The sequence below is a fragment of the Eleginops maclovinus genome, chromosome 1 (genome assembly GCF_036324505.1).
Source record: "Eleginops maclovinus isolate JMC-PN-2008 ecotype Puerto Natales chromosome 1, JC_Emac_rtc_rv5, whole genome shotgun sequence".
Classification (NCBI taxonomy): domain Eukaryota; kingdom Metazoa; phylum Chordata; class Actinopteri; order Perciformes; family Eleginopidae; genus Eleginops; species Eleginops maclovinus.
The window spans coordinates 7,575,023-7,600,629 of record NC_086349.1 but is presented as its reverse complement, the minus strand read 5'-3'; the positions used below and the strand labels follow the sequence as shown (position 1 = coordinate 7,600,629).

The 25,607-nt window shown below is 41.3% G+C and overlaps 1 protein-coding gene across 2 annotated transcripts in view; it reads left to right on the top strand.

The window, feature by feature from the left end:
- The first annotated feature begins 548 nt into the window (after positions 1 to 548).
- ptpn11b (protein tyrosine phosphatase non-receptor type 11b) overlaps positions 549 to 25,607 on the top strand; it is a 44,958-nt gene continuing 19,899 nt past the window's right edge. For both annotated transcript variants that reach the window (XM_063882965.1, XM_063882955.1), the window contains exons 1-2: positions 549 to 662; positions 19,250 to 19,372. In XM_063882965.1, coding sequence (XP_063739035.1) covers positions 649 to 662; positions 19,250 to 19,372 — 137 coding nt within the window. In that variant the 5' untranslated portion in view covers positions 549 to 648. The remainder of the gene's footprint in view (positions 663 to 19,249; positions 19,373 to 25,607) is intronic.

Sequence of the window (25,607 nt, the reverse complement as noted above, 5' to 3'; positions counted from 1 at the left end):
TAATTAATTAACAGTTAGCCTATACAGTAACAGGTGTGCAGTGTGGGGTGTGCCCCTGCTTATGAGTCAGAAGTGAACTATCTATATACTTTCATTGAATTTTTTTTGTAGCCTCATAAACCTAAATATGCCAGGGAATTTTAACAATGTTCTCTTAAGATGCATCAAGTTAGCTGGGTTTAGTCAGAACTAGGCAGGAAAACAGGCTTGATTGTAAAAATAAAAGTGATGAACTGTTAAATTTACGTTTTAAAGGTGATAATGGGCTAAAAGATGGTGTTATATAAATTAAACTGAATAATCTATATAAAAAATAGTTTCCTCTTGTGCTTTTTTAAACTACTACTAAAAAAAATATTCATCATCTTAAAATAAAGATGTGTGTACAGACGCTGTAAATATAAAAATATTCATTCTATAATATAATCAGGAAAATTACCTCTGTATTTCAAATCTCATTAAAAAAATCACCTCTTTATGATATTCTTTTTTAAACAATGCTTTTGTTTTGAAGGCAATAACCGGAAACCGTGTCAGTAGTCATGTGTAGCTCTTCGCGCAGGTTCAACAGCTCTCACTCTCACACAGCGACTCGGTAGAGGCAAAGGGGAAACGTTTGTGGACACTTGACAGCTTCCAGAGGCTGCTATGACATCTCGCAGGTAAAGTCTCGTTACTTTTCTAGACTGTCATTTTTAACACCCTCATTATTAACAACCTCTTCACACTGCACGAGCCGCCAGAGTCTGTACGGGCGAGACTGAAGTGAGGCTCCTAGCAAGAAAAAACGGGCGCCTCAACTTTTCTCCAGCCTCAGTCAGACCCCTGTGAGAGACGCACTTGACGCCTCATATTTAGATGTAACTGAACTATTTTAATTATTTGCCGGTTAAGTTATGAATAAGCATAGAGCTACATAACTATCTTTGCTAAAAGTGTTGGGGGGAGGAAATTAAAGCGGCAATTCTCGATGCTTCGTTAAATAACGTTACATTTGCTTTTATTTAACCAGCTCCTGCAGAGTTAACTAACAGTTTAATTTTTTAAAAACCTGCCACAACTTTTCATGTTTTACATTCACTTGTATTTACAAGTGGTGTGATTTATTTTCGAGGAGCATCTAAGGCATAGTAGTTCAAATGAACTTCTTTCACTTCTTTTCATCATACCCATTTGGATCCTCACTTTTCTTTTCTACTACTATGGGGTTTCGGTCTGCCTTTTCTCTTTGTTTCTCTGCGTGCTCAGTGCAGGAAATTGTTTTATAGCTTCCTGTGAATCCAATCCCTGACACAGGGTATTATAGTAAACCTGCAACACATTTCCAGATTTCATTATAGCAACACAGGTTTCACTAATGTATTGTCACGTAGCACAAAATCACATTCAGTCTCCATGTTATTCCCTACTGGAGATTTTAAACAAAACTGTATTAATAACCATAACAAACTTCTGTTGAATACTTATACAAATAGTATACTTTTATTCCTGTCATGAATGTGAAGTGGCTTCACCCTGACAGATTTGGTAGTTGCTGTGCATAGAGTATATATTTCTTCTTGCATAACTTTAGTAATGATTTGTAGGTCCCCCAGAAACATTGACCTGCTTAGTGTGAGGAATTAAGAGCTGTGATGAACAGCATAAACATAATTTGTGTACATGCAGTTGTGTAGACTCTGCATTGTTTGTTTATATAATGTCAGATTATACTTTCTAAGAAGTTTCTGGTGCACAGTGAGTAACCCGAGACATGAACGAGTAAACTGATCATAATGGAAATGTGTTTTGTTAGTGTTGCTTGGTGGGGTATGTGATTCTTGCAGTAAAATGCACATATATTTACACAGTGGCACTTCTTTATTAACCCGCTTTATAAATAATGTTAAAAACAGCTGGTGCAGATTTTGTATGCAATGTGACCTCTGCAATGTTGACTCCAGCTACCGGCTTGTCTCTTGTACATTATGGCTGTTTTGGACTCAAGAAACATGCAGAGTCGGCAATCAGGGAGTTTATAGTTGATACAAATACCCTGATATGGGTGGAAAAGATTGCAGATGTGTCGTGCCAGAGGTGACATGTGACTTTCTTGTCCTGTATGCCTTTTCAAAGTTGTTATGTAATCATGATATAGCCATTTCACTGTTTCAATCTAATCTTCACAAAACACAAAGCCATTTATTTCTTTGATGTAGCAAAGAATGCTACGTTTAAATTGTTGTTTTTTATCACAATAGAGTCCTAAAAGGTATGTCTTACACAGTTTGGTGTCTGAGAGGATTGCAGGGATGTAGACGAGTCCTTTCAATTTGATGGTTCATCTGAGTAATGCAATACTCACTTTGGGTAATCACCTTAATCTTTCATTTCACTTTTATTTTCACTTCCAAATATTGAATGTGGGTGAGACTACTGGACTCCATTTGACTTAAAAGCTGTCTCTAGCAGGCCCTACTTATATAGATACCAGTGGTGCATACCTGTCTGAAATAGCAAAAGTACACTTTTAAAAAACAAATCCAAATGAGCTTGTACAGTAGATGCTGCTTTTGATAATGTTAGAGCTAAAAAAAAAACAAATAGTTTGCATTGCTGTATCGATTTTGGTGTGATACACTTGTCACTGATGTGGAAAAGCAGGGTTGGTAAAGTGTTAAAATGTAATGATCACTCCTCCTCATTTACGATTTGTTGTAATTATAATTCTCTTTCAGTCTGTCAGACCACAGTTGGTGATTATTCACTGTGGACAAACATGCAAGGATGGTTCTGATGAAGAAAGATTACAGTTTTAGATCACCGGATACTGTTGGCTTTTATGAGACCATATTCTTTTTATTTTTTTTAAATAGTCCCTGTTGATTTCTCTAACCAATAAACACCTGTGAATACTGCAGACTCATGTGTCCAGGGAATGAATGCCGATTCTAACCTTTCCCACTAAAGACAAAGCCAGATGTGAGTGGGTTTCGTTGTTTTTTTTCCCAAATTGGAACGGCCCCAGTGAGTAAAAGTGTATTGAGACCTGACAGGAATATTGGTTAAAAAACAATGACAATAAGGGCTATTGGTGCTGCAATTTCTCACTTTATGGAAACTATTTCTAGGAAATGTAGCCTTAAATTCTCCAACATTTATCAAAAACCCTTGTGAGTTGACAGAGGGCCAAGCGTTCAGTCGCCCCGGGGCAGGCTACGATCAGAGATAGTGGGAAAACACTGAGACAGAGCTTGAAGTTGTTTCCGTCTCAGCCGGTTTCCATGGTTTGTCACCGGCAGAAACACATACGACTGTTGCTCTGTGGCTCGCTCTCTACTTCCTGAGCTGAAATACCACAAGGGAACAATTCTACACTGCGTGGCATGTTGATCAGACAGACCTGCTCTCCATAATAGAATCACTCAGACTCTCCAGTCTATTAGGGATTTTTATTAGATCATCATACTCATTGTCAGTATTGTGTCAGGGAACCATTTGTGCCGTGACAGAGTTCCGAGTAACGCTGTGATGAACGGGAATCTCTCACATTGCTGATTATTTTTTATTACGCCACTGGATTCTGTGTAGTATATCTAACTTTCCACTATTGGAAATCACCTCTGCCCCCACCCCCTTTGTTTGTAGAGGAGAACTCATCTGTCACTGAATCTCATTCGACCAGCTGAGAAACAGTGAGTGAGTTTTGTGGATAAGCGGACAGGAAAACAGCAGCCCATGTGGGGGATGAGATAGCACAGCAACATTTCCAGGAGTGCGCCCAACGACTCTCAGGGGTTTTCACAAACTTTTATTCAGACGCAAAACAATACCGATAGAACTAGATGTGAAAGTAGTTCAATATTGCACTCAATTAAAAGAAAAAATACTACAGTGTAAAAGTAGTACAATTACATTTAAAGTCCCAACAATAAAAGTTCTTATTATGCATAATGGCCTATTATATAATCATATAAATCAATGTATTGTATTTCAAGTAATGGTGGGGTATATTTGTGTTACTTTGGGTAGCTTTACCTATAATAATATTTCATAAAATACTAAATTATTTTACATTCATCAGCTGTATCTCTAAAGTAGTTGGCAACCAAAGCTGTTAAATACATGAAGTTGAGTAAAAAATACACTTTTAGCCGCTAAATTGTTCTAGAATGGAAGTATAAAGTGAAAATACTCATGTGAAGTACAGTAAGTCAATGTTATACTTAAGTGTAGTACTTGTACTTAGTTACCTTCCACCACTGGACACAAGAATAACGTTTTCTCAGCCCTACTTTGGATCTTGAAACAGCGCTTAATTCTGATGAAGTCAAAGGTCAAAAAGGTATAAAGGTGATGCTCTCCCAGGTTTATGTCAAATAGAGGATGTTATCATATCAGCTTTGTGAACCCAGTCCCCTGTTAATACTGTCATGCCTACTGTTCTTTGAATATTAAAATCACGCTCAGGGAAAAGTACAATGGTCTCGCTAGCTGGTCATAAAACTAATAACTTCTCTATGGCAAGTTTTTCACAGGAAGGAGTACTCTAATTGTATCTGCTTATTTATCGAAGTCAAGGGAGTGTCCGCACTCTCATGGTCTACAGTATTACTTCTTTATTGCGATTAAGGTATACTGTTACAGAAAATAATTGCAAATGTGGAATAAAATACACAGAATTGATTTTGATCTGGTAAGCCCTCCGTTTAGCAGTCAAATGAGATGCGGAAAATCTTAGTCAAGCATCATCATGCAAATGTGTGATGCATTTGCTTTTAATACTAAGATTGCATTTGGTTACATTTTCCTGTGATGCAGGAAGTGCACTAACTGAACCACAATGTGCTTATAGGAGCACGGTTGTTTAAAGCGCTTTTAAGTGGAAAAAAGAGAGCCTATAAAACACTATTCACTAAATGCAAATATGACCTCTTAGTGAGAAGCATTAGTTAATGTAAAACATAATGTTGTTCTGCCAATGCATCACTCTACAAATTGAACAGGGGATTATTCTATTATTTTAATCTTTTTCCTGCTGATACATTTAGTTTAAAAGAGAAAATGATGAAGAGTTTTTAAGTGATCACTGTATCCTGAATTTGTTTCTGGTATGTTTGAACTACTTTGTGCGTCCCACAAAGTTTAACTTTCATGTCACCTGTTTAAAAAGAGGTTGGATGTGTCTGTGAAGTAGTTATTTATTAACCATTAATGCCCAGAGCCACTTTTACTCTGTGTCTGATAAGAACTGTTGACTCCATGTAAATACAGAAGTCACAAACTATGGATACCCTGTGCTATTAGTCGCTCTTGCACCGTTAAAGACCTGCTTTAAAAGGTTTTCACCGCTGGCCATATCATCGCTAGCGTTTAATGATTTATTCGGCGTCTGCTGGGTCACATATTATGCCAAGCGTTAGCAGTGATTGCCAGAGTTCTGCTAGGCTGCCTCTCTGGTGCTACACAGAGTGAAGCGTCTGGTAATGGGGGGTGTGCGGGCTTTGCACCTCATGTAAATACCCCGGATCACCAGCCGGGCTAAAAATAACCGCGACATTACCAAAACCCACACCCCGGGCTTGTCTGTGACCAATTTAGCCCAGGCAGGGGCTTTCATGCTGCGCTGCGGCTCTAAGTATATCACCTTTTTGTCAGCGGTCCGAGACGTGCACGCTTTAAATAGCCAGCCGGGGCTATATTGAACTTGAGACATTATGTAAGAGGATAGAGTGCTGGCTGGATGCACACCGGGTCTGCTTCTCCCCCACCAGGCCTAACCTGCAGCCCCCAGCTGCCTCCGTCTCTCCCACAGCACAACCAGTGTCTCGTCTCCCTTCCTGTCCACATCTCGTCAGATCAGGCCGTTAGAAATCTCTTTGTCTCCGTGTCTGTCTCGCACTGCCCCAAGGCCAGTGGCAGGGAAATGGGGCGCCTGGTGGTTATCAAAGGCAATCCTATTCTTGGAAAGCCCTGAGTCACTCCTGCAGTCATGATCTGAGGAGGTGAGGGGGGTGGGGGGGGAGTACTTGGACGGGGTTTTATAGGGAGGGCAAGCTGTTCAGTGTGCGTTAAAGACTTCTAAGAAAATGACAGTGGCGCAAATGTTCCGTACTAAACAGAAATATTTTCAAGTGAAAAAGGATACACAAAACTCACATTTTATCTTCATCTGTTGCATCACTCAAGAGGGGTGTTCCTATAAATCAGGGGTGTCCAAACTATGGCCCGGGGGCCACATGCTGCCCGCAGGCCATTTTGAATCGGCCCTCTGCAAATTCTAAAAGTATAATGCAATATGGCCCACAAATTAAACTTTTACTTGTCTTATATTGTACTTCTTAAATATATATGTTCAAATATATTAATGAGCCCAACCTTCAAATAAATTCAGTCATTTAAAATATTTTCTAACAAATCTTAGTTGACAAAAAAAAGCCCAATAACTTATTTCTGTAACAACCTTGAAATTGAACCTTCATATTTAATCTTATTGGCAGCAATCTGAGGCTTCTGTTTTAAGGAATGAGCTGCAAACAACATAAATGAAACCCTAAAGACAGATGGGATGTAGTTTGTGTATTTCTGAAAGGGTTTTCAAGTATTGCACATTATTCACCTACATTTGATTTGTTTTGCTAACTTATAACTTAACTTTTGAGACAATATTCACCTCTATAAGTGGCCCAGCACTCCGTATATTTTTCCTCTGTGAAAAAAGTTTGTTCACCCCTGCTATAAATGGACGTTTAAAGTGAATTCTATTTTATAGTTTTTTTTATATTATGAAAGCATGTTATGACCTACTTTAAAAGGTCAAAAACGTAATTAGTTTTCTTTGAAATAGTTTGGCTTGTAGAAATTATTAGCTCTTAGTTATCTTTATTATTAGTGAAGTTTAGTACAACCTAGGGGAACAATCAAAAAGGCTTCACAAAGAGAGATATTAGCAATTGATGCATTATTTTTCAACACGTCAGATGTGTATTATTAACTATAACATTCCTGAGAGTGAAACTAATCTAACTGACATGAGATATGTCAAGCAAATGAGCCGTTCAGTACTCTATTTCGCCAGGCTCCAATAACCAGGCCATTTCTACAAGTATTCTTTGCTGAGTGATGGCCCAAAGGTTAATCATTAAACTGAGCAACACACACTGAGAACAAACACTTCCCAGTTTGGTATAGATATTGCCCTACAGTATATTGTTCAAATTTAGCATAATAGGAGACCTTTAAGTAGTAGCTTGCCTTGGGTCGGTTTAAAGGCTTTCAATCTCCAGCTATTCTCGTCTTATCTCAGCGATGGCAATGTCTTGTGAACCGGTTTGAAGTGTTGCACTCATTCATGGTCCCCAGAGGATAATTCATTATGACTTTGGTGACATGCTGACCTATCCTTTCGAGCCACAATGACATTTACATTTTTGTGTGTGTGTTTGAAATGTCCTTAAAAATGATTGACTGCACGGCAATGGATGCTGGTGTTCATGTTCCCCTCAGGAAGAATGGATGAAACGTTGCTGATTTCCAAACTATTTATCATTGAATCACAGTTTCTGTGTCTTAACAATTAGAATAGCAGTCACTCATCGGCACCAGCATTTTGTTTTAAGTCAATCTTCATATGTAGCCATGTTTTTAAAGTACAAACATTGATTACCCTTTATCAACTCTATTGGAAATGTCCTCAGATTGTCCCGCCATCCAGAGGGCAGTGTCAGGTTGTCAGACAGTACTCTGCAGTCTATGCTTTTTCCCTCTGCACTTCTTCTCTAATTTATCTGCAAGCTGCTAAATTAATACCCTAATGGCGTACTGCTGAATTGGCTGGATTGTGGGGGGGTTTAGCTTTGGCTGGGGCTAACTATGATCCTGTGTAACTACGCCACGTGCGATTAGGTGTAATCTCCAGGCACGGGCAACACAGCTGTTGCATTTAGCCTCCGACCAGATAGCAGCCGGGACCGTGTAGCTGGCCCGGTCTGACCGCTGAGGGAGGAGAACAGAGGGTGGTTGGACCAGTGTGCCAGCGCCTGTCGCAGTGGTGCGCGGGGGACATGAGGGAATGCAGGGGGCAACTAATAGCAGGAGCAGGCGCTGGTATCAGGCCCGCTCACGCACACCCAAATCCCAGATTAACAGTTCCCCTCCCCCTCGCTCTCCCTCCTGCAGTCTTTCCCTCTCTCTAACACTCTTACAAAGCACCCCCCCCCCCCCCCCCCTCTTTCGTTCACTGTCTCTGTCTCACTCTATCTAACCCAGTAACACTTTTACAAGCTACCCCCTCCCCTCCGCCTTGCGTCTCTATATCTCCCCTGCTCCCCCCCGCCTCTCTGGTGCAACAGTGCCCAGTGCTGGATTACTAAACTGAAGCTGCCCAAGCTAGGAGGCCGTGGCAGGCTCAGACCACAATGGTGAGGGAGGGTGAAAACCATCCTAATTAAACCCAGGCGTACGTTCTGCTGCTTTTAGGAAACCCCCCACAGTTATTTACCTCCTCCTCTATCTGTAAATAATGCCTTTAAGCATACAGAACATAACCGGTGAACTCTGGAGAGCATTTGTTCAGCGCTTCGCTCCCGTGCTTTGATGTGTGCTTGTTGATGTTTCAGGATGTGTGGGATACAAATCTGGTCCAGTTTTAAAAAGGGTTAGGGTTTGCTTTTGCAAGACAAGACACTCGAGGGTCTGTCTGTGACCCTCACTCAGCTGCTGTGAGTTTGAAGTGTCGGTCCACGGTGTGTTCCTGGGTTCAGCCCGTCTCCCATTTTTTGCACAATCTGACCAGTGACAGCACTACGATGAGGGATTAGATATGGATTAGGGACATAAGGCATTTCTGCCCCACTGTTATTATTCCTCTGTATGAATCTGTGTAGGATTAAAAACAGTACCAGCAGTAATCTGCCCACCAGCTGACACACAGGCATGTCAATGGCTCTCTAGGACAGTACTGTTGTGGGGAAGGGGCTTTGAGGGGAGGAAAAATTATAGTCAAATAACAGACAGAGAAAACATGCTTTTGAAGTAGTAATTGACAGATCTATACAGCCGTATATTTTTCATCTGTTTGGCATTATTTGCGATGCTATTGCAATTAGCAGTCCATATTGCAATTTCAATAAGATTCCAATTTAATTGTACAGCTTTAATTTAACATGTATTTGTTGCACAGAGATTAGAAATGACAAATTAATTATTGATCGGGCTTTTAGCCCCACAGTTTCTGATTTAATGAAAATCGTGCCTCTTTAGGTTTAAAGTCACCTAAGCTTTGTCTAGCAGTTTATCTTTGATACCTGAACATGATTATCATGTCAGATAACTTGCTATGGTCCACATCTATGCAAAATGTATTTTTCCTTTTTGAAGTCAGGTCTTGTTTTGTGATACATAGAAATAATTATAAAGCAGAAAAAGTGGCGATATACTCGCTTAACCATGGGAAAGAATTACACCAAGCAACTGCTATGCCTTGTTCAGAATGCACTTTACACATTCTCCAGTGTAGTTTCATTTCAAGGACAATACTTCTCTTGATTCGCTTTGAGTGCTGTGGATAATGCTTGTAACACTTTCTTTCCATCCTCATGGGTCTCTTCCTGTCTGCCTACAAACGCTCCGTCCTCAGCTCAACCTCTTCCACAGATATCTCTACCATCACATCGAGGGTCATGTCCTATTCACCCTGCGCTCTGACATGTTTTTAGCACTAATCCTCTTGTAATCGGTTAGTATTATTTATTTGTAAAGTTCCTCCTATAATCTGCTCCCTGTGCTCGTGGAAAGAGAGAAAGGGCAGTAGATCGGTTTTGCCTCACCCCCCCCCCAAGGGGAGAAAAAGGAGGCCAGGTGGAGTCTGGGTCAGATGTCTGGTCTGTCCAGTGGAGATTTTCTGTTCATGCAAGCTGGATTTATATTTCAATCTAGATCAAGCAGACTTTGACATTTTACTAATCACTGGACTAGTCCTGTTAGTTAACTAGTTATCGTTCGACAATGGAGGGTCCTTGATGATCCCAATGGAGAGGTGTTTAGCGCTGTGTTGGTCTAAATTCTACTAAATGTCCCGTATTATACCTATAGAAACCAAATCACATATTTAGCAGACTGTGCCTCTCTTTTGAGCATCATGGTTCTCTTGTCGTGTTTCCTCTCCTGTTAGTCGAAACACGTCAGGCAGCTTTGTGATTGACAAGCAGTCAGTGTCCCCTTAATTCATCTGTTGAAAGCAAAGTGATGCTTCACGTCCAAACACGTACATGTCTGACATTTACTTTTAGCTCCCAAAAAGGCAATTTTCTATCCTTTCTAATTTATTTCCTGTAAATGTCACTCGCAGCTCATTTAGTCTACGTCCTTCTGACAAACAGAAACTCAATCAATTAACAATAAGAATGTCAGGCTTGGATATCGTTGTTGCTCAGTGATTGGTGTTTTTGTGGTCATATGAGTTATTGAAGAAATCATTTGAAAGTATTGTGTCCCATAATAGGAGATGAGATTGAGCTCTAAAGTGACACAAGATCGGCTGAGCTGACACATGAGTGTTATTTTTATCTCACTGTCATGGGTTTGTGTCATACAGTGGACAAAAACAGAAACGCCTAAATGCTCGCCCACTGTTGAAGCTTTAGTTTGAAGCTTGCAGATATTATCTCATCGGCATGAGCTCCATGAAGGCGCTCTGTGTCACCATCTTTCCGCTCTCCGCCGGGTTATATTAATAATAATAAGCCTTTGTAATGTGTTGGGGGTGCTGGTGAAAGGCTATGATTTAGGATGTGAAATGCGTGATTTCAATGACTCATTTGCTCTATATGTCACTCCCATTCTTTTTGAATCATTGACACTAACCAGATTTTTATTTCCAAATTAAAAGTGAAGAGCTAAAACTATTTTGGAATTTGTAAATGATCTTGGGACTTATTTTTAATTTAATATTTCAACAATAATCTAACATTTGTTATTTTATTTTAGTTTGATTACGCCTAAGAAAAAATAAATAAAAACACATGGAAGTGTAAAAACAGGTTTCATTTTTTTTCTATTTGACAAAATGCTTGTTTTTCACACCTTCTCTGTGTTGGCAGGTGAGGGCGCAGCAGTAATATACACCGCATTATAATTATATAGCCAAATGCCTGAAACACAACTGCCTAAAATAATTTAAAGGGGCCCTATTCTGCTCATTTTCAGGATTATATTTATATTTTGTGCCTCTACTGTGACATGTTTCCATGTTTTAATGTTCAAAAAGCTCTTTATTTTTTCTCCTACTGCCTGTGCTGCAGTGGAACGTCACCTCTCTGGGGGGGAAGGAGCCGGAGCTTGTGCGGGAGGCGGAGCGTTACCATTGGATCTGGTGGGGCTCACCTCTACGCACAGCGTCGGCTCTGGAACCTTACTTCAGGATAGGGGTTGGACTCTATTTTTCTCCGGAGTTGCCCAAGGTGTGAGGCGCCGAGCGGGTGTGGGGATACTCACAAGCCCCTGGTTGAGTGCCACTTTGTTGGAGTTTACCCCAGTGGACGAGAGGGTCACCTACCTACGCCTGCGGGTCATGGGGGGGAAAACTCAGACTGTTGTGTGTGCTTATGCACCAAAAAGCAGTTCAGAGTTTTCGGCCTTCTTGGAGACCCTGAAAGAAGTCCTGTATGGGGCTCCTGAAGGGGACTCCTTAGTCTTGCTGGGAGACTTCAACGCACACATGGGCAATGATGGAGACACTTGGAGGGGCGTGATTGGGAGGAACGGCCCCCCCCCCAGATCTGAACGTGAGTGGTGGTTTGTTACTGGTCTTCTGTGCTACTCATGGATTGGCCATAACAATCACCATGTTTGAGCATAAGGATGCTCATAAGTGTACGTGGTACCAGAGCACTCTAGGCAGAAGGTCTATGATCAATTTTGTTATTGTATCATCAGACCTGAGGCCGCATGTTTTGGACACTCAGGTGAAGAGAGGGGCGGAGTTGTCAACTGATCACCATCTGGTGGTGAGTTGGGTCGAGTGGCGGGGGAAGCCTCTGGACAGACCTGGTAAGCCCAAACGTGTAGTGCGGGTGAACTGGGAACGTCTGGAGGAATCCCAAGTCCAGGAGGCCTTCAACTCACACCTCCAGCGGAGCTTTTCAGGCATCCCTGTGGAGGCTGGGGACACTGAACCTGAGTGGGTGGTGTTCAAAGCCTCTATTACTGTAGCTGCGGCGGGGAGCTGCAGGTCTCAAGGTCTTAGGTGCCTCAAGGGGCGGTAACCCTCACACCCGGTGTTCAGGGAAGCCGTCCGACTGAAGAAGGGGGCCTTCCGGAATATGTTATCCCTGGGTACCCCTGACGCAGTTGCAAGGTATCGACAGGCCCGAAGGCCAGCAGCCTCAGCCTTGACCGAGGCAAAGCAGCGGGTGTGGGAGAAGTTCGGAGAAGCCATGGTGAAGGACTTTCGGTCAGCACCAAAGTTGTTCTGGAAAACCGTCCGACACCTCAGGAGGGAGAAGCAGGGAACCATCCAAGCTGTGTACAGTAAGGATGGGACGCTGTTGACCTCAACTGATAGTGTGTTAGGGCGGTGGAAGGAACACTTTGAGGAATTCCTGAACCCGACAACTCCGCCCTCTATGTTAGAGGCGGAGCTGGAGTATGAAGGGGGATCAACTCCAATCTCACGGGAGAAAGTCACTGATGTAGTCAAACAACTCCACAGTGGCAAAGCCTTGGGGGTGGATGAGATCCGCCCAGAAATGCTGAAGTGTGTTGAGGGACTGTCATGGTTGACACGTCTCATCAGCATTGCGTGGAAGTCGGAAGCAGTACCGAAGGAGTGGCAGACCGGGGTGGTGGTTCCTATTTTTAAAAAGGGGGATCAGAGGGTGTGTGTTAATTACAGAGGCATCACATTACTCAGCCTGGAACCCGGGAAAGTTTACTCTAAGGTGCTGGAAAGGAGAGTCCGGCCGATTGTCGAACCTCAGATTGAGGAGGAACAATGCGGTTTTCGTCCTGGTCGTGGAACGACGGACCAGCTTTTCACTCTCGCAAGGATCCTGGAGGGGGCCTGGGAGTACGCTCATCCGGTCTACATGAGCTTTGTGGATTTGGTGAAGGCGTATGACCGGGTTCCCAGGGAGATACTGTGGCTTTGTCACCAATCTTGTTTGTGATATTCATGGACAGGATTTCGAGGCGTAGTTGTGGGGGAGGGGGTCTGCAGTTCGGTGGGCTAAGGATGGCACCACTGCTTTTTGCAGATAATGTGGGCCTAATGGCTTCATCGGTCTATGACCTTCAGCAATCACTGGATCGGTTCACGGCCGAGTGTGAAGCGGCTGGGATGAGGATCAGCCCCTCCAAATCTGAGGCCATGATTCTCAGCAGGAAACCGATGGACTGTCCACTCCAGGTAGGGAATGAAGCCTTACCCCAAGTGAAGGAGTTCAAGTATCTCGGGGTCTTGTTCTCGAGTGAGGGAACAATGGAGCGTGAGATGGGCCGGAGAATCGGAGCAGCGGAAGCGGTACTGCAGCCTACCCTCACCTATGGTAATGACTGAAAGAACGAGATCGCAGATACAAGCGGCCAAAATGGGATTTCTCCGCAGGGTGGCTGGCATCTCCCTTAGGGATAAGGTGAGAAGTTCAGTCATCCGGGAGGGACTCGAAGTAGAACCGCTGCTCCTTCGCGTTGAAAGGAGCCAGTTGAGGTGGTTCGGGCACCTAGTGAGGATGCCACCTGGGCGCCTCCCTTGGGAGGAGTTCCAGGCACGTCCAGCTGGGAAGAGACCGAGGGGTAGACCTAGGACCAGGTGGAGGGATTATATCTCTTTGCTGGCCTGGGAGCGCCTTTGAATCCCCCAGTCAGAGCTGGCTGATATGGCCAGGGAAAGAGAGGCTCTCTGCTGGAGCTGTTACCTCCACGACCCTGACGGATAAGCGGGAGAAGATGGATGGATGGATGGATGGATGCCTGTGCTGCAGCACCTCTTTTCACCCTCTGTCTGAAACCAGAGCCATGTCTGTTCTGATTGGTTAGTTGGCCAGCTCTGTTGTGATTGTCTATAAACAAACGCAGAATATAATCAAACACAGCTAGAATTAAGAAGGACTAGTTAACAACAAGCAGAAAGACTAGACAACGGGTTAACCGGTTAACAGACAGGTTGGCGGTATACAAAGAGCATCGGACACTGACACAGTCAGCCTGCCTGACTATGTAGTCTCCTCAGCTTATTTAGTCTCCCTCCGAAGGTGTGTGTGGGGATTTAGAGGGTCGGGCAGGTAGCGCACCAGTCAGGAACTTAGAAGCTTCCGGTGGGAGGGACTGGATATCAGGAGCCAATAGCGTGGAAGGTGCAGCACAGCTAATCTACATACATACAGACACTAGCAGGAAGGTTAATGAAGAAGAGGAGGCGGCGGATTTGGAGCGCCCGCCCCTTAGACTATAAGCCAATAAAGCGTGAGTGTAACATACTCATGTCACTATGTTACAGAATAAATAAATGTGTTGGAGAGACAATCCCTCAGGAAGGAACTTTGAGATTTTAGCCTTTGGAGACTATTTAAAAAGCACAATACAGTAAAGGGAAAACTCCAAAAGCATAATGGGGACCCTTCATATTATATAGTAACTGCGTTTCAACCCATCGACTTTACATTATATTAGTGTTTCTTACATTTACGGAAGCAACCACATTGCTTTATTTTCAATTCCAGCTGTATTCTTGTCTAAAGCCTGTCTTGAAAACGGAAGAAGGTGGAAGTAGCAAATAGGTCTCAAATAAAATAAGAAAACAGCGATCTTGTGAAATTCATTATACATCAGAGTCTGATACAGCAGTGTTAGACGACCTACAAGAGACACGTGTCTCTGTAGTCCAGCTTTGTCATCTTTTATCTCAATGTAGCAACAAACTGTCGCTGTTGCTTCTCTGAAAGGCCTTTTTTATCTCCATACATCGTTGTCTGGGTATAGATATACGTTGCAGCGTGAAACAACTGGACTGTTGTTTGCTTGGGTTCCCCTGTTTATTAACCAAAACCACAATTATTATACTGCATATAGTATTACTATTAAGAGTTTCAGTTAATAAAGTATGCTATTGTTTTCATCAATCAATAAACAGTTTAGCCTTCAGAATAGGATAATAGAATTTAGATTTTTAATTAATACTTATTTAATCTGACTAACAATCCACAATGTATTTATGTAGGGTTAAAGCCCAGTAGCAGCACATTATTCGATTGGAGGAGCTGAAACCACAACATTTGTGTTATTTGTTAGGGATGGGCATTCGATTAAATTGTCTTAATCGATTTTCGATTAATCATTCATATTTTTATATTAAAATTCACTATTTATTGGCTATATTAAAAATGCAATGAACATACAAAAAACTGTGTGTTTTCCTCATTGAGAGATTTATTACAAGATGGACAACTCTTGTGGCAGTTCAACCGGATCCGTTCAATGGTTGAACTTGAAAATATGCGCTGCTGTGCTCTTAAGCAGCGGAGCTTGCAGCTAGAAGCCGGTGCTTATGAACACAACTGACCATCTTTTTCCCCAAAAATAATAATAATAATATAAAAAAACAATCATGTTAAACAATAGCTTAACCAAAAATATATAATACTTTTAGTCTGACAGGTTTTGCCAAATGTAACAGTCTGTAGGATTGCAATCCAGGGGTGGGGGAACAGAATGTTATGAAGTTCTGCTCCTTCGATGCCAGTCTCGCATTGAGTGGTATAGTGCTCCCCAAGGAGTTGTGTCACAGCAGAGACCTGGGACTGGGAGGCTTTGACTCCACTGTTTGCGCTCTCCTCGTCCATGTCAGACAACGCAGGCTCCTCGTCTCCCCCAGCCATTGCGATAGCCGCCCTACCGATCTCCACTGCCTCTCCGAGTTCAACCAGTTTCACATTAGCAGCCATTTTCTGTGTTGGTGTGAGAAAACCCAGGTGCTTGTGACGAGGGTCCAGCATTGATGAGATCATGGGGGCGGATGACACAAACTCATCAGACTGAACCTGTAAATGATGGGGGAAAACATGCTGTATCTAAATAGGCAACACAACGCAGATAAGAGGCAAGTATGCATGTAATTAGGCCTACTCCAATTGGCTATTTATGATGGAAATCATTTAAAGTAAGATAACAATTTTAGCTTACATTCATTCGCTTGATGAGGGAGGGCCGCACTTTTGTCTTGAATTCGATGAGTCTGGGCCCGTCTTCTTCACTGCGCATGAGGTGGACATTGATGAGGCCAAAGGTGACGGGATAAGTGTTTGAGATGGAGACGTCTTTTTTCTGCAGACATAACCGTGGTGGCACATTTAGGTGCTGACAGCACAGGCTGTGTGTCCTCCATCATTTGCCAGTACTCATCCTTCAACTCCAGGATCCTGGCATCTTGAAGCTTGGTCACGGTTCGGTCCGACAGCACAGCAGCAACAGCCCACCGCTGCTCCACCAGCCGATCAAACATCTCGCACACGGAGTTCCACCGTGTTTTACACGACTGGATAAGCCGGTGAGTTGCGAGGCCCATTTGCTCCTGTTTCTTTTGCAGTGCATTGGTTGCTGCAGTGCCTTGATTGAAGTGGCTAACAAGTTTACTAGCCGCTGATATTACCCGATATAGATACAGTGCAAATCCGTCATTTATGGCCAACTGGAGTGTGTGTGCAAAGCAGGCAACGGAAATCCAGTTCACTCTGGTGGGACTGTTGGCAGCAACAATATTGGCCGCGTTGTCATGAACGCATGCATTAACTCGGTCTTCAAGTCCCCATTGCTCTACAGCTTTATTAATTTTCTCAGTGAGGTGGTCAGCTGTATTCCGACCTGGCAGGCTTTCTGTGAGCAGGACCGCTGAGTTCATTTGCCAGTCATCACTGATGTAGTGGCAGGTGATCATGATGTAGCTCTCAGCTGTTAAAGCCGTCCAGCAGTCTGTGATTAGAGCAACTCTTTCAGCTGTGCTCAGTTCTTCTAACAGCTCCTGCTTCCGTTCTTCGTAATGACTTTCCATCAGTCTGGTGATGGTACGTCGTGACGGAATGTGATATGCTGGTTCCAATAAGTTTATCAGTTTTCGAAAACCTTCGCCCTCAACAATAGTTAAGGGCAGCATATCCATCTCAATGAACTTGCAGATCCCTTGGGTAATTTTATCTGATCGTTGTGCATCGCAGCTCCTCCGTGCTAACATCGAGTTGATGCTAGGTTGAGACCGAGAGCAGGATGCACCCCCACTAACCAGGGTCGGATGCGCGTTTTTCAAGTGGTACATCATTTGAGTCGTGGACAAGTTGTACTTATACACAGCTTCGCAGTGTTGGCAGTGAACTGAGTCATTTTTTAAATCAAAATGGTCCCACGCCACATTTCGCCGTGACCTCTTCATGATTACTTTTGAAATACACGGAAACTCCCAGGTATTTGAGGAGGCCTGTGGTGTTTTTTTTCAAACATTGCCCCCGTGTGGTAAATGTTTGATTGCTGCCACATAGCGAAATTCATTGCATTCCTTCAAGACTCACACTACGCAACAGAACCTGCATTAGTTTTATCGATAAAAAAATAATGTCATCGACGAAATTCTTAATGATCAATTAATCGATCGTCGATTAATCATGCCCATCCCTAGTTAATATCCTCATTTTTTTATTTTGTCCTTTAACTGAATAATAATTTAAAACAAATTGAACTTTTTGGTCACACTGCTAGTCTGCATACTCCTTGGAATTGTCAGAAATAATAGCATAATTAATGCATTACATTTATAAAACCCAACTGGTACGCTGTGGCATTGTTGCTAGTTTAATAGTTTCTGCTATTTCATAGCTCACACTAAAATTGCACATGTTTTGTGTGTGTCCACACTGATAGATGTGTACTTGACCTTATACGTGTGTCAGTGACACACAAACGGAGCCCTGGATGGCTAATGGTGCGTTGGATTAGCCACGGCACACAGTAGTTAGGGAGGTTTAACCCAATGATCCCTGCTTAAACATGAGCTTTAAATCCTCCCAGCTGACGTTCAGCCATTCCCTGGGACATTGCTTCTGTACATACTCACTTCTCCTACAACTATTTTGCTATATGGTTTGGTTTTGACAGACAAGAGTGCACAAAACATAGTTGAGAAGTGGTTTGGATAAATATTTCCCCGCAGTGTTTTTGCTACAGAGGAAGTAACATGTAATCATTAGCTCTTGCTGTAAACCTGAGTGTTCCTCCTGTTTAAACCCGGACAGGACACACAGTTTGTTTGTATGAACTGCTGTAACAGCAGAATTGTGTGGGTTAATATACAAAGAAAGAAGTATGGACTAATGCACCACCGTATGGTTACAGATATTATTAAGAACTGTCAATTGTAAATAAAAAAACAGCATAAATGGGATACACCTTTAGTTACTATTGCTTACAACTCATCTTTAAATCTGCATCTGGTTGTGTTTTTCATACAGCGCATATTAATAGCGATTAGTTCAACATTAGCGTTATTGACGGGGACTATTTTCTATAAATGTCATTTAACCAGAGATTTCAAATAAAACAAGAGACACCAACATGGATCAAATGTGAGACCTGATATAGAATTTATCTTGGACAAAGTCAATTTTATGGCTTTTCAAGTTTTTGTTAAGGATATAATGGAATCCAACAAATAAAAAAGCATTCTTGAAAAGCTAGTGCAAGTCTCAGGACAAGCGTTATTGAACTTAACGTGCAAAGGCCAGCTTAGTCCCTCTCTGGATTTTCTCAGCAGGATACTTTTTATTCTTCAGCGCTCAACAATCCAACAGCTGTACACATTCTGTTCTTGCAAATGTACAAGAGTAGTATAAAACACATTTGTTTGTCTAATATAAATGTCAGCATATCTCTATTAAAGCTGAAAGGTGGCGCTTAAACACATGTGTTCTGTACAGTATTGTATTCTAGTTTATGCTAATAACTAGTGGCTGATTTTACCGTACACGCTGTAATCAAGCCAGATTTAGTGGATACACATGAAGCATGACACTTTGCTGCTGCATATCAAATATATCATAACCCTCTAATGGGGGCCTGTACATAAATAGCACTCAATAACAAATAATAAGGACCTATAAAATAAATGTATTTAGTATTCCGGAGATCTATAGGGCCTGTTTTGTCTCCATACAGTATGTGCTAGTGAGACACAGATTGCATATATTTACCTTCAGTAACCGGTCCCCTCTTTTGTCCCCTGTCTGCGGTTTAGGTGGTTCCACCCCAACATCACCGGAATCGAGGCAGAGCAGCTCCTGTTGACCCGGGGCGTCCACGGCAGTTTCCTGGCCAGGCCCAGCAAGAGCAACCCGGGGGATTTTACCCTCTCTGTCAGGTGAGGCCTCTCTCCATCGCCTTTTTTCTATTTTATTTTGTTCACCATCAGCCTCACCATTTATTATGCTCTTGTTAAAAGAGTAGGACTGCACAGTTTGGAAAAAAAACTGATATTACATTTGCTATACAAGAGGAAATGATTATTTATTAATATGATCATGGTGGGCCGTTGCATAGCTCAGTTGGTAGCTCCCTTTCATACCTTTCACTCAAATAAAGGCACAGGTTGCACAAAGAAATAAAAAATAAAAAATGATCATGGTGTAACTTTTCTAAAGAGGATCTGTACCAAACAAGATTTAGTTTAAGGTTGTAGAATTGTCTGTGATAGCTTCACATATTTTGCCTTTAGCAACAATATTTAGCTAACTGGGTTTGGATATTGCACTAGTCCACTATTGCAGTTGCGATTCTGAAAACTTTGTACAGCTTTATGAGAGAGAGTTTTCTCTGGATTATGATAATTTAACTTTAAAAAGCTTTTCTGTAGTTCCTAACCACTTTGATTTAAAATGAATCCAAAGCTTAAATGCATTGTACCAAAAAATAATCACACAAAATAAACTTCAGAGTGCCATAATACCCTTTTCATAAAAATGTGACAGTGTTTGACTGAGAGTAGTAAGTTCACCTCTCAGGAGTCATCTCACCGTAAAGCTGAGTCTGACAAACAAAATGCTCCAAACATTTCCTCTTCAAATCTGAACCCTGGTGTGTGGCAGAGTATGCAACAATTTTGGTAAATAGGACTCAGCACTATGCGCTGTGGTGATTACAGAGAGCAGGAAGCAAACTTAGATAGAAGAGAAATTTGAAGAGTGGCTCTTCCTTGGCAACGGAAGCTTTTAAGAGATACATCTGAGAGGCCAAGCGCCTGGAAGAAAGCCCAAACACATTTGTTACTCTGTGACTGTAGCTCTGGCTAACATGGGGAGGATGTGTGTATGAAAGAGACAGAAAGAGGAAAAGGAAGCTGAAGTTAGACAGGCAGCTGTCAGCTTTTAGAATACTGTTAAGGAGTGAGGAACCTGTTCAGGCTCTGACCTTCACTGCCCGTGGTTTGTGGGTGTGTGTGGTGCAGAGTGTCGTAAATCACACACCACAGGAGGGTTAGTGGGGAGAGCTTTAGCCACAGTTTGTGGCCAGTGTGCAAACACCTGCTACAGACAGTAGGTCATATTGAACTAAGAGAGAGGAGGAGGAGAGTAAACCCCATAATAAAGAGATTCTGTTTACTTTTTTATTATTTATGTGATAACTTTTTTTAAACTTGGTTATAATGTTGACAGAAAGAACATGTATACCTTAACAAATCCAATTTTAAATGAATCAGACCTCAATTATTAGATGGTAAACTGTGCTTGTTGATACACCTGGTGACATGCAAACAATACACAACATGCTTATCCACATTCTGTATACTTTAACATAAATTGACAATTCATGCGCAAGCAGAAACAGACATCTGCATACACCTACACCTTATTCCTTATACCTGTATATGTGCATGCAAACATACTTACACGTGCACAAAATCCTGCCCACACGCATGCATTAAACAGGCTTGCGTCATCATGTGTCAACATTTAATGGTTGTATAAGTTTGAATGTGAGGAGGTGTGGTAGACAGTCAGAGAGAGAAAAGCAAAGCGTGTGCCGCCAGTATGAAGAACATTGACCTAAGAGGCGCAGCTGCAGCTTGTACACTTTATTTATCAATAAATAAATGCTAGAACTTCTAAAGACCCAAATCAACTTCATGTCTTTTCTACCTGCTGATTAAAGACGGCTTGGTCCTGCATCTAATGATAACTACTCAGGCTGTCTTTCAGAGGACATGAGTGAGGATGAGAGTGTTTTATTTTCCTCATCCTGCCTGTGCTGCTGCACCTCTTTTCACCGTCTGAAACCAGAGCCCAGTCTGCTCTGATTGGTTAGCTGGTAGGCTTTGTTGTGACTGGTCAACCTCTTAAAAAAAATGGCGGAAATAGAATAACTTGTACGATGTTTTGGAGAACAAGCTAATAGAAGCGCACGGGTTACATAGTGATCTCACTATGTTATGGAAGTTAACAAAGGAGTCCAATGTAGGCGTTTCAGGCAAATAAATGATTTGTGCTTTTTGAATTTGTGAAACGTGGATTTGAAATTGTGCGATTACAATATCATACACAATGACGAGGCCATTTAATATCTCTTATTGTCATTATACTGTGAAAAGAACAACTAGAGTCATGCCGAGAAATATATTTATATCTTAAGATGTCAATAACAAGACCTACACGATTAAAACATTGTTGAAGTCTATTTATGTATTTTCTGCATTTTACTCATTACTTGCCTTACATGTAGACATGCATAAATATTTTAGCACAAAAAGTTATCTGGTATTTTTGAACAACAGCCAAGAAAATCCTACCATCTCAAAAGTGACACAGGGGCCACATGGAATATAAATGAGCACTGCATTATGCATGCTGGTCCTGCCACCATATCCTGTGTGTCAGAAAGTTCAGATAATTATTGAGGCAAAACTTTACTCAACCTGTGTAAAAGTTTTACAATTTTACTGCACCAAATAAAGTCTGTAAAATGTAGAAAAAAATGTGTAATGCTGAAGATAATTACCTAATTATCCCGTATCTGCAGAAGCTATTCTTGGCTAGCATATCCTGCTACCTAACACACACACGCATACAGTGTCTTATCAGAGCAGAGGAGAGGATAATTAGCCGGTCGTTAGCCAGGTTTCATCTTACCCAGGCCATTATGAGCGTGATAGTCTGTGAATGTTCAGATTGTAATGGACGCTGAGGGAGTCTGTTGTCCTCTCTCTGCTCTTTCTCTCTGTCTTATCTTCGTCTCCCTGCCTCTCCTCTTCTTATCTCCACCACCTCTCGTCTCCTCCGGTCCTCGAGGTTGGACAGAAGAGAGGAGGGGTTGGATAGAACTGCCTGCTGAAAAGCGTCTGAAGGCTGAGAGGCTTTTTTGAAGGGTTTGTCATATTTTAAAAGCTTCTTAAATTCAAAGAGGGGAAAAAGAGAAAGTTTGAAGCTGAGAAAGTTTCGCCAAATTACTCAAACTTCAGTCTGGTCAAGTTTTCAAATTTTTCATGCTCTTTATAGTCTCCAAAGACCCGGAGGAGGAATTTTAAGGGGCTCTCTTAAGAGAGAATTTAGCAGGGGAAGTTTCCACAGAGAGCAAATGGATTATCTCCCGGCCTGTGTATTATATAATGCTAGCCTGGGTTTACTTAGATATGTTTCCACTGCAGCCGGCTATTTATAGGTCAACACAGTTGAGAACCATTTCATCATCTCAGTAATCAATTTCAATCTATGAATGAATGAACTGTTTTTAAACAACCCTTTCTCCACTTGTGTTTCTAACAAGTTTTAAACGGTTTCTTGATTCTTGAAAACCTGGTGTATACTGGCATTAGGTGTGCTAACTGGTAGATCTGCAGGTCAACAGGGACAAAGGCAACAACCACTGCATGTCAGCGTTTCTTCTCTCCTAATATTTGCCAACATAGTAGGCCTCATGCATGCACTTTGAACAATATGCACCTCCTGAACAGCAGAAATACTAAAGCAAATTCAACATAACTATTTCCGCCACGGCTTAACAATGATAACTGCTTCAGTGGCTACTGTTAACTGCAATTTTCTTTTAGCAGGCATGCTACAACAACCATCTTTTTACTATGATATACTAATGTGACATTAGCCTACAGAAAGTCCCTCTATTGTTGTCACTTAGCTGTTATATTTAGCAAAGTGTGTAGTAAAACAAGACAGCCATGTACAGTATATTTTAAAACGGTTCAGACTATATATTTTTTGTGTGTACTGCTTGGGAAAGAAATGCCAAAGACAATATTTCAAATATGTTTAATATTTAAACATATGCAAATGATTGTACAAAGCGAACAATAGATGTATGATTATCTGCTAATTTGGGATTAAACTTTCCCAGCTGTTCAGGAATTAGCAATCTGGGATGTCCGTGGTCTATTGTACGAGGCAGCTTCGATGATGCTGGTGATTTTAACTATCGAAAGAGTTCCTGGTTGATTGCAGAACTTTCAAAAGTGAGTCCAATAAACTGAGGAAAAGAAGAAGCTCAAAAACATATATATTTTATCATGTGCCTTTAATGTATTCCTGTTTTTTTACAGCCCATCAGCGCAAGCTGTTCGGACACACTCACTTGACATAACTTCTGAAATGTTAAATCAGATATTGAAAAGGCCTGCTTTAGGATTCAGGCTAAAAACCAGTGCAGTCCGTAGAGATGCAAAAGGGGAATTGAATAACAGGCCCAAACTTTATCACTTTCAATTTGATAAGTGGACTGGATCCGGTAAAAGGGATTTCTCGGTGGTTTGAGGCCGTATTGAGTGAAAAACATTTCTTGGAATAGCTTCAGGGTGAAGCGAGTCATATTTTCTGCTATATATTCTGAGCTTTGTACGAGCATATATAAGTGCTTTCCCCACTTGTCCCTGTAAACTAGTTAGTTTATCAAACTGATCTAAAAACATTTAATCCTGAAACTCAAAGCAGTACTGAGATCATTATATCATGTGTTATCAGTGCATCCAGCCAATTGTGAGCACGTCCTCAGAACAATATTCCAGTTTTATTTCCAACACTCCTCTGCAGCTAAAATAATCTTACATAATGTTGCTTTCACTTGATTCAAAAAAACACTTCTGTCTGAAGGAGGAACCTTGTACTTCTCATATTGGTGTTATACTATATTTAAATTGTAGTAATGATATGGAACGCTGTGATTGTTTGTTTTGTTGACGGTCTTTTCTGACATACCTGAGATTAAGTCTTTCTGCTGTGCAACAACCTCATCATAATTGATTTGCTTGCATCCTCAGCCTGGATATCTCCTACATAAATTACATTACTGCCCATTAATTGACATCAAAATGATGGGAAAACCTGTCTTATTCTAATTAAATGTGTGATAATGGCTTGTAAACATCCATACTAATTTGCTAAAGGAGAGAGCCTTCATTAAAAAATGAGGCTACTAACACACGAGAAGCAAGTGCCTTTAAAGAAACGGTTTGTAAAAACAACTTTCCAAAGACGCACAAAACACACTTTGTGCGTCTTTAAAAATTCTATAAATCAATGTATTCATTTTCCATTGTAAAGGACTCTTTGTGTTGTGTACTTTCCTAGTACTGTTTTTTTTGTTGGTTGATTTTTTTTTAATTAAAGTTTACTATCATGGCAAACTGAAAATCTTTTATTTTGATTCAATGCAAATTTTCCATATTTTTTTAGGTTGTGTGCACAGTGTCAATGAAAAGTCACACCCTAAGGCTGTGCAAAATGTTCAATATTAATAACCTTCACATGATCATAATTAGGCGTGGTGCAACATATACAATATAATGCTTCATAGCCCTTTAAATGGGCCATTTATTCAATTGTAGTATTTATATATTCAGCGTATTTAATCTTAAGGCATTTTATTGAATCGAAATATATATTTACATTTGTATTTTAAGAATTGCTGCAAACAGTTCACAGTACTGAGCTGGATATTATTTAAATACTAAGATGCAAAGGTGTGTCATTGGCCTTGATTAGTTTCCTGTTTGTTATACTAAAAGAGTTATTCATTTTTGAATTGTAAATGAACTGTACTTAAGCAGAAATCATCTTTATTTCAGCAGGTGAATTCATGCGTCCAGCCTGTTGATGAAAGTTTGAAACTAAAGTTGTACCTCCTGCTGGTTAGTGTAGTTCTATGTTAATAGGGCGCAAAACCGACTGTTTTAAAGTTGATGATGGGTTGGTAGGAAATAGACCTGTGGTATCGAATCATTTGTGCTGTATATCAAAAGAACAGAGGCTCAGTTATCAGTTAAAGATCACAAGATTATAATCTGACGGTCTAGCAAAATACAGAAAATCTTGCTAAGTATTTGAAACTTTAAGACAGAGCGGAGCAGACACACCGTGGCTCCCTATATTCTCTCTGCCATATCGTACTAAAACCATAAATGTTATTAATGTCTGAAAGAGGCATAGTGGGGATGGAAATCTAATAGGATGTGTTTGGCTCATTCCAGAGTTAATGGTGTTAAACTCTGGGAGAAAAAGAGGGCTTTGGCCCCGAGAGTTGAGGAGAGGCCTTTAACGGGGCCATAGACCTGTGGCACCCTGCCAACAGCCACTAATGGAGCCATAAAGCAATTACCA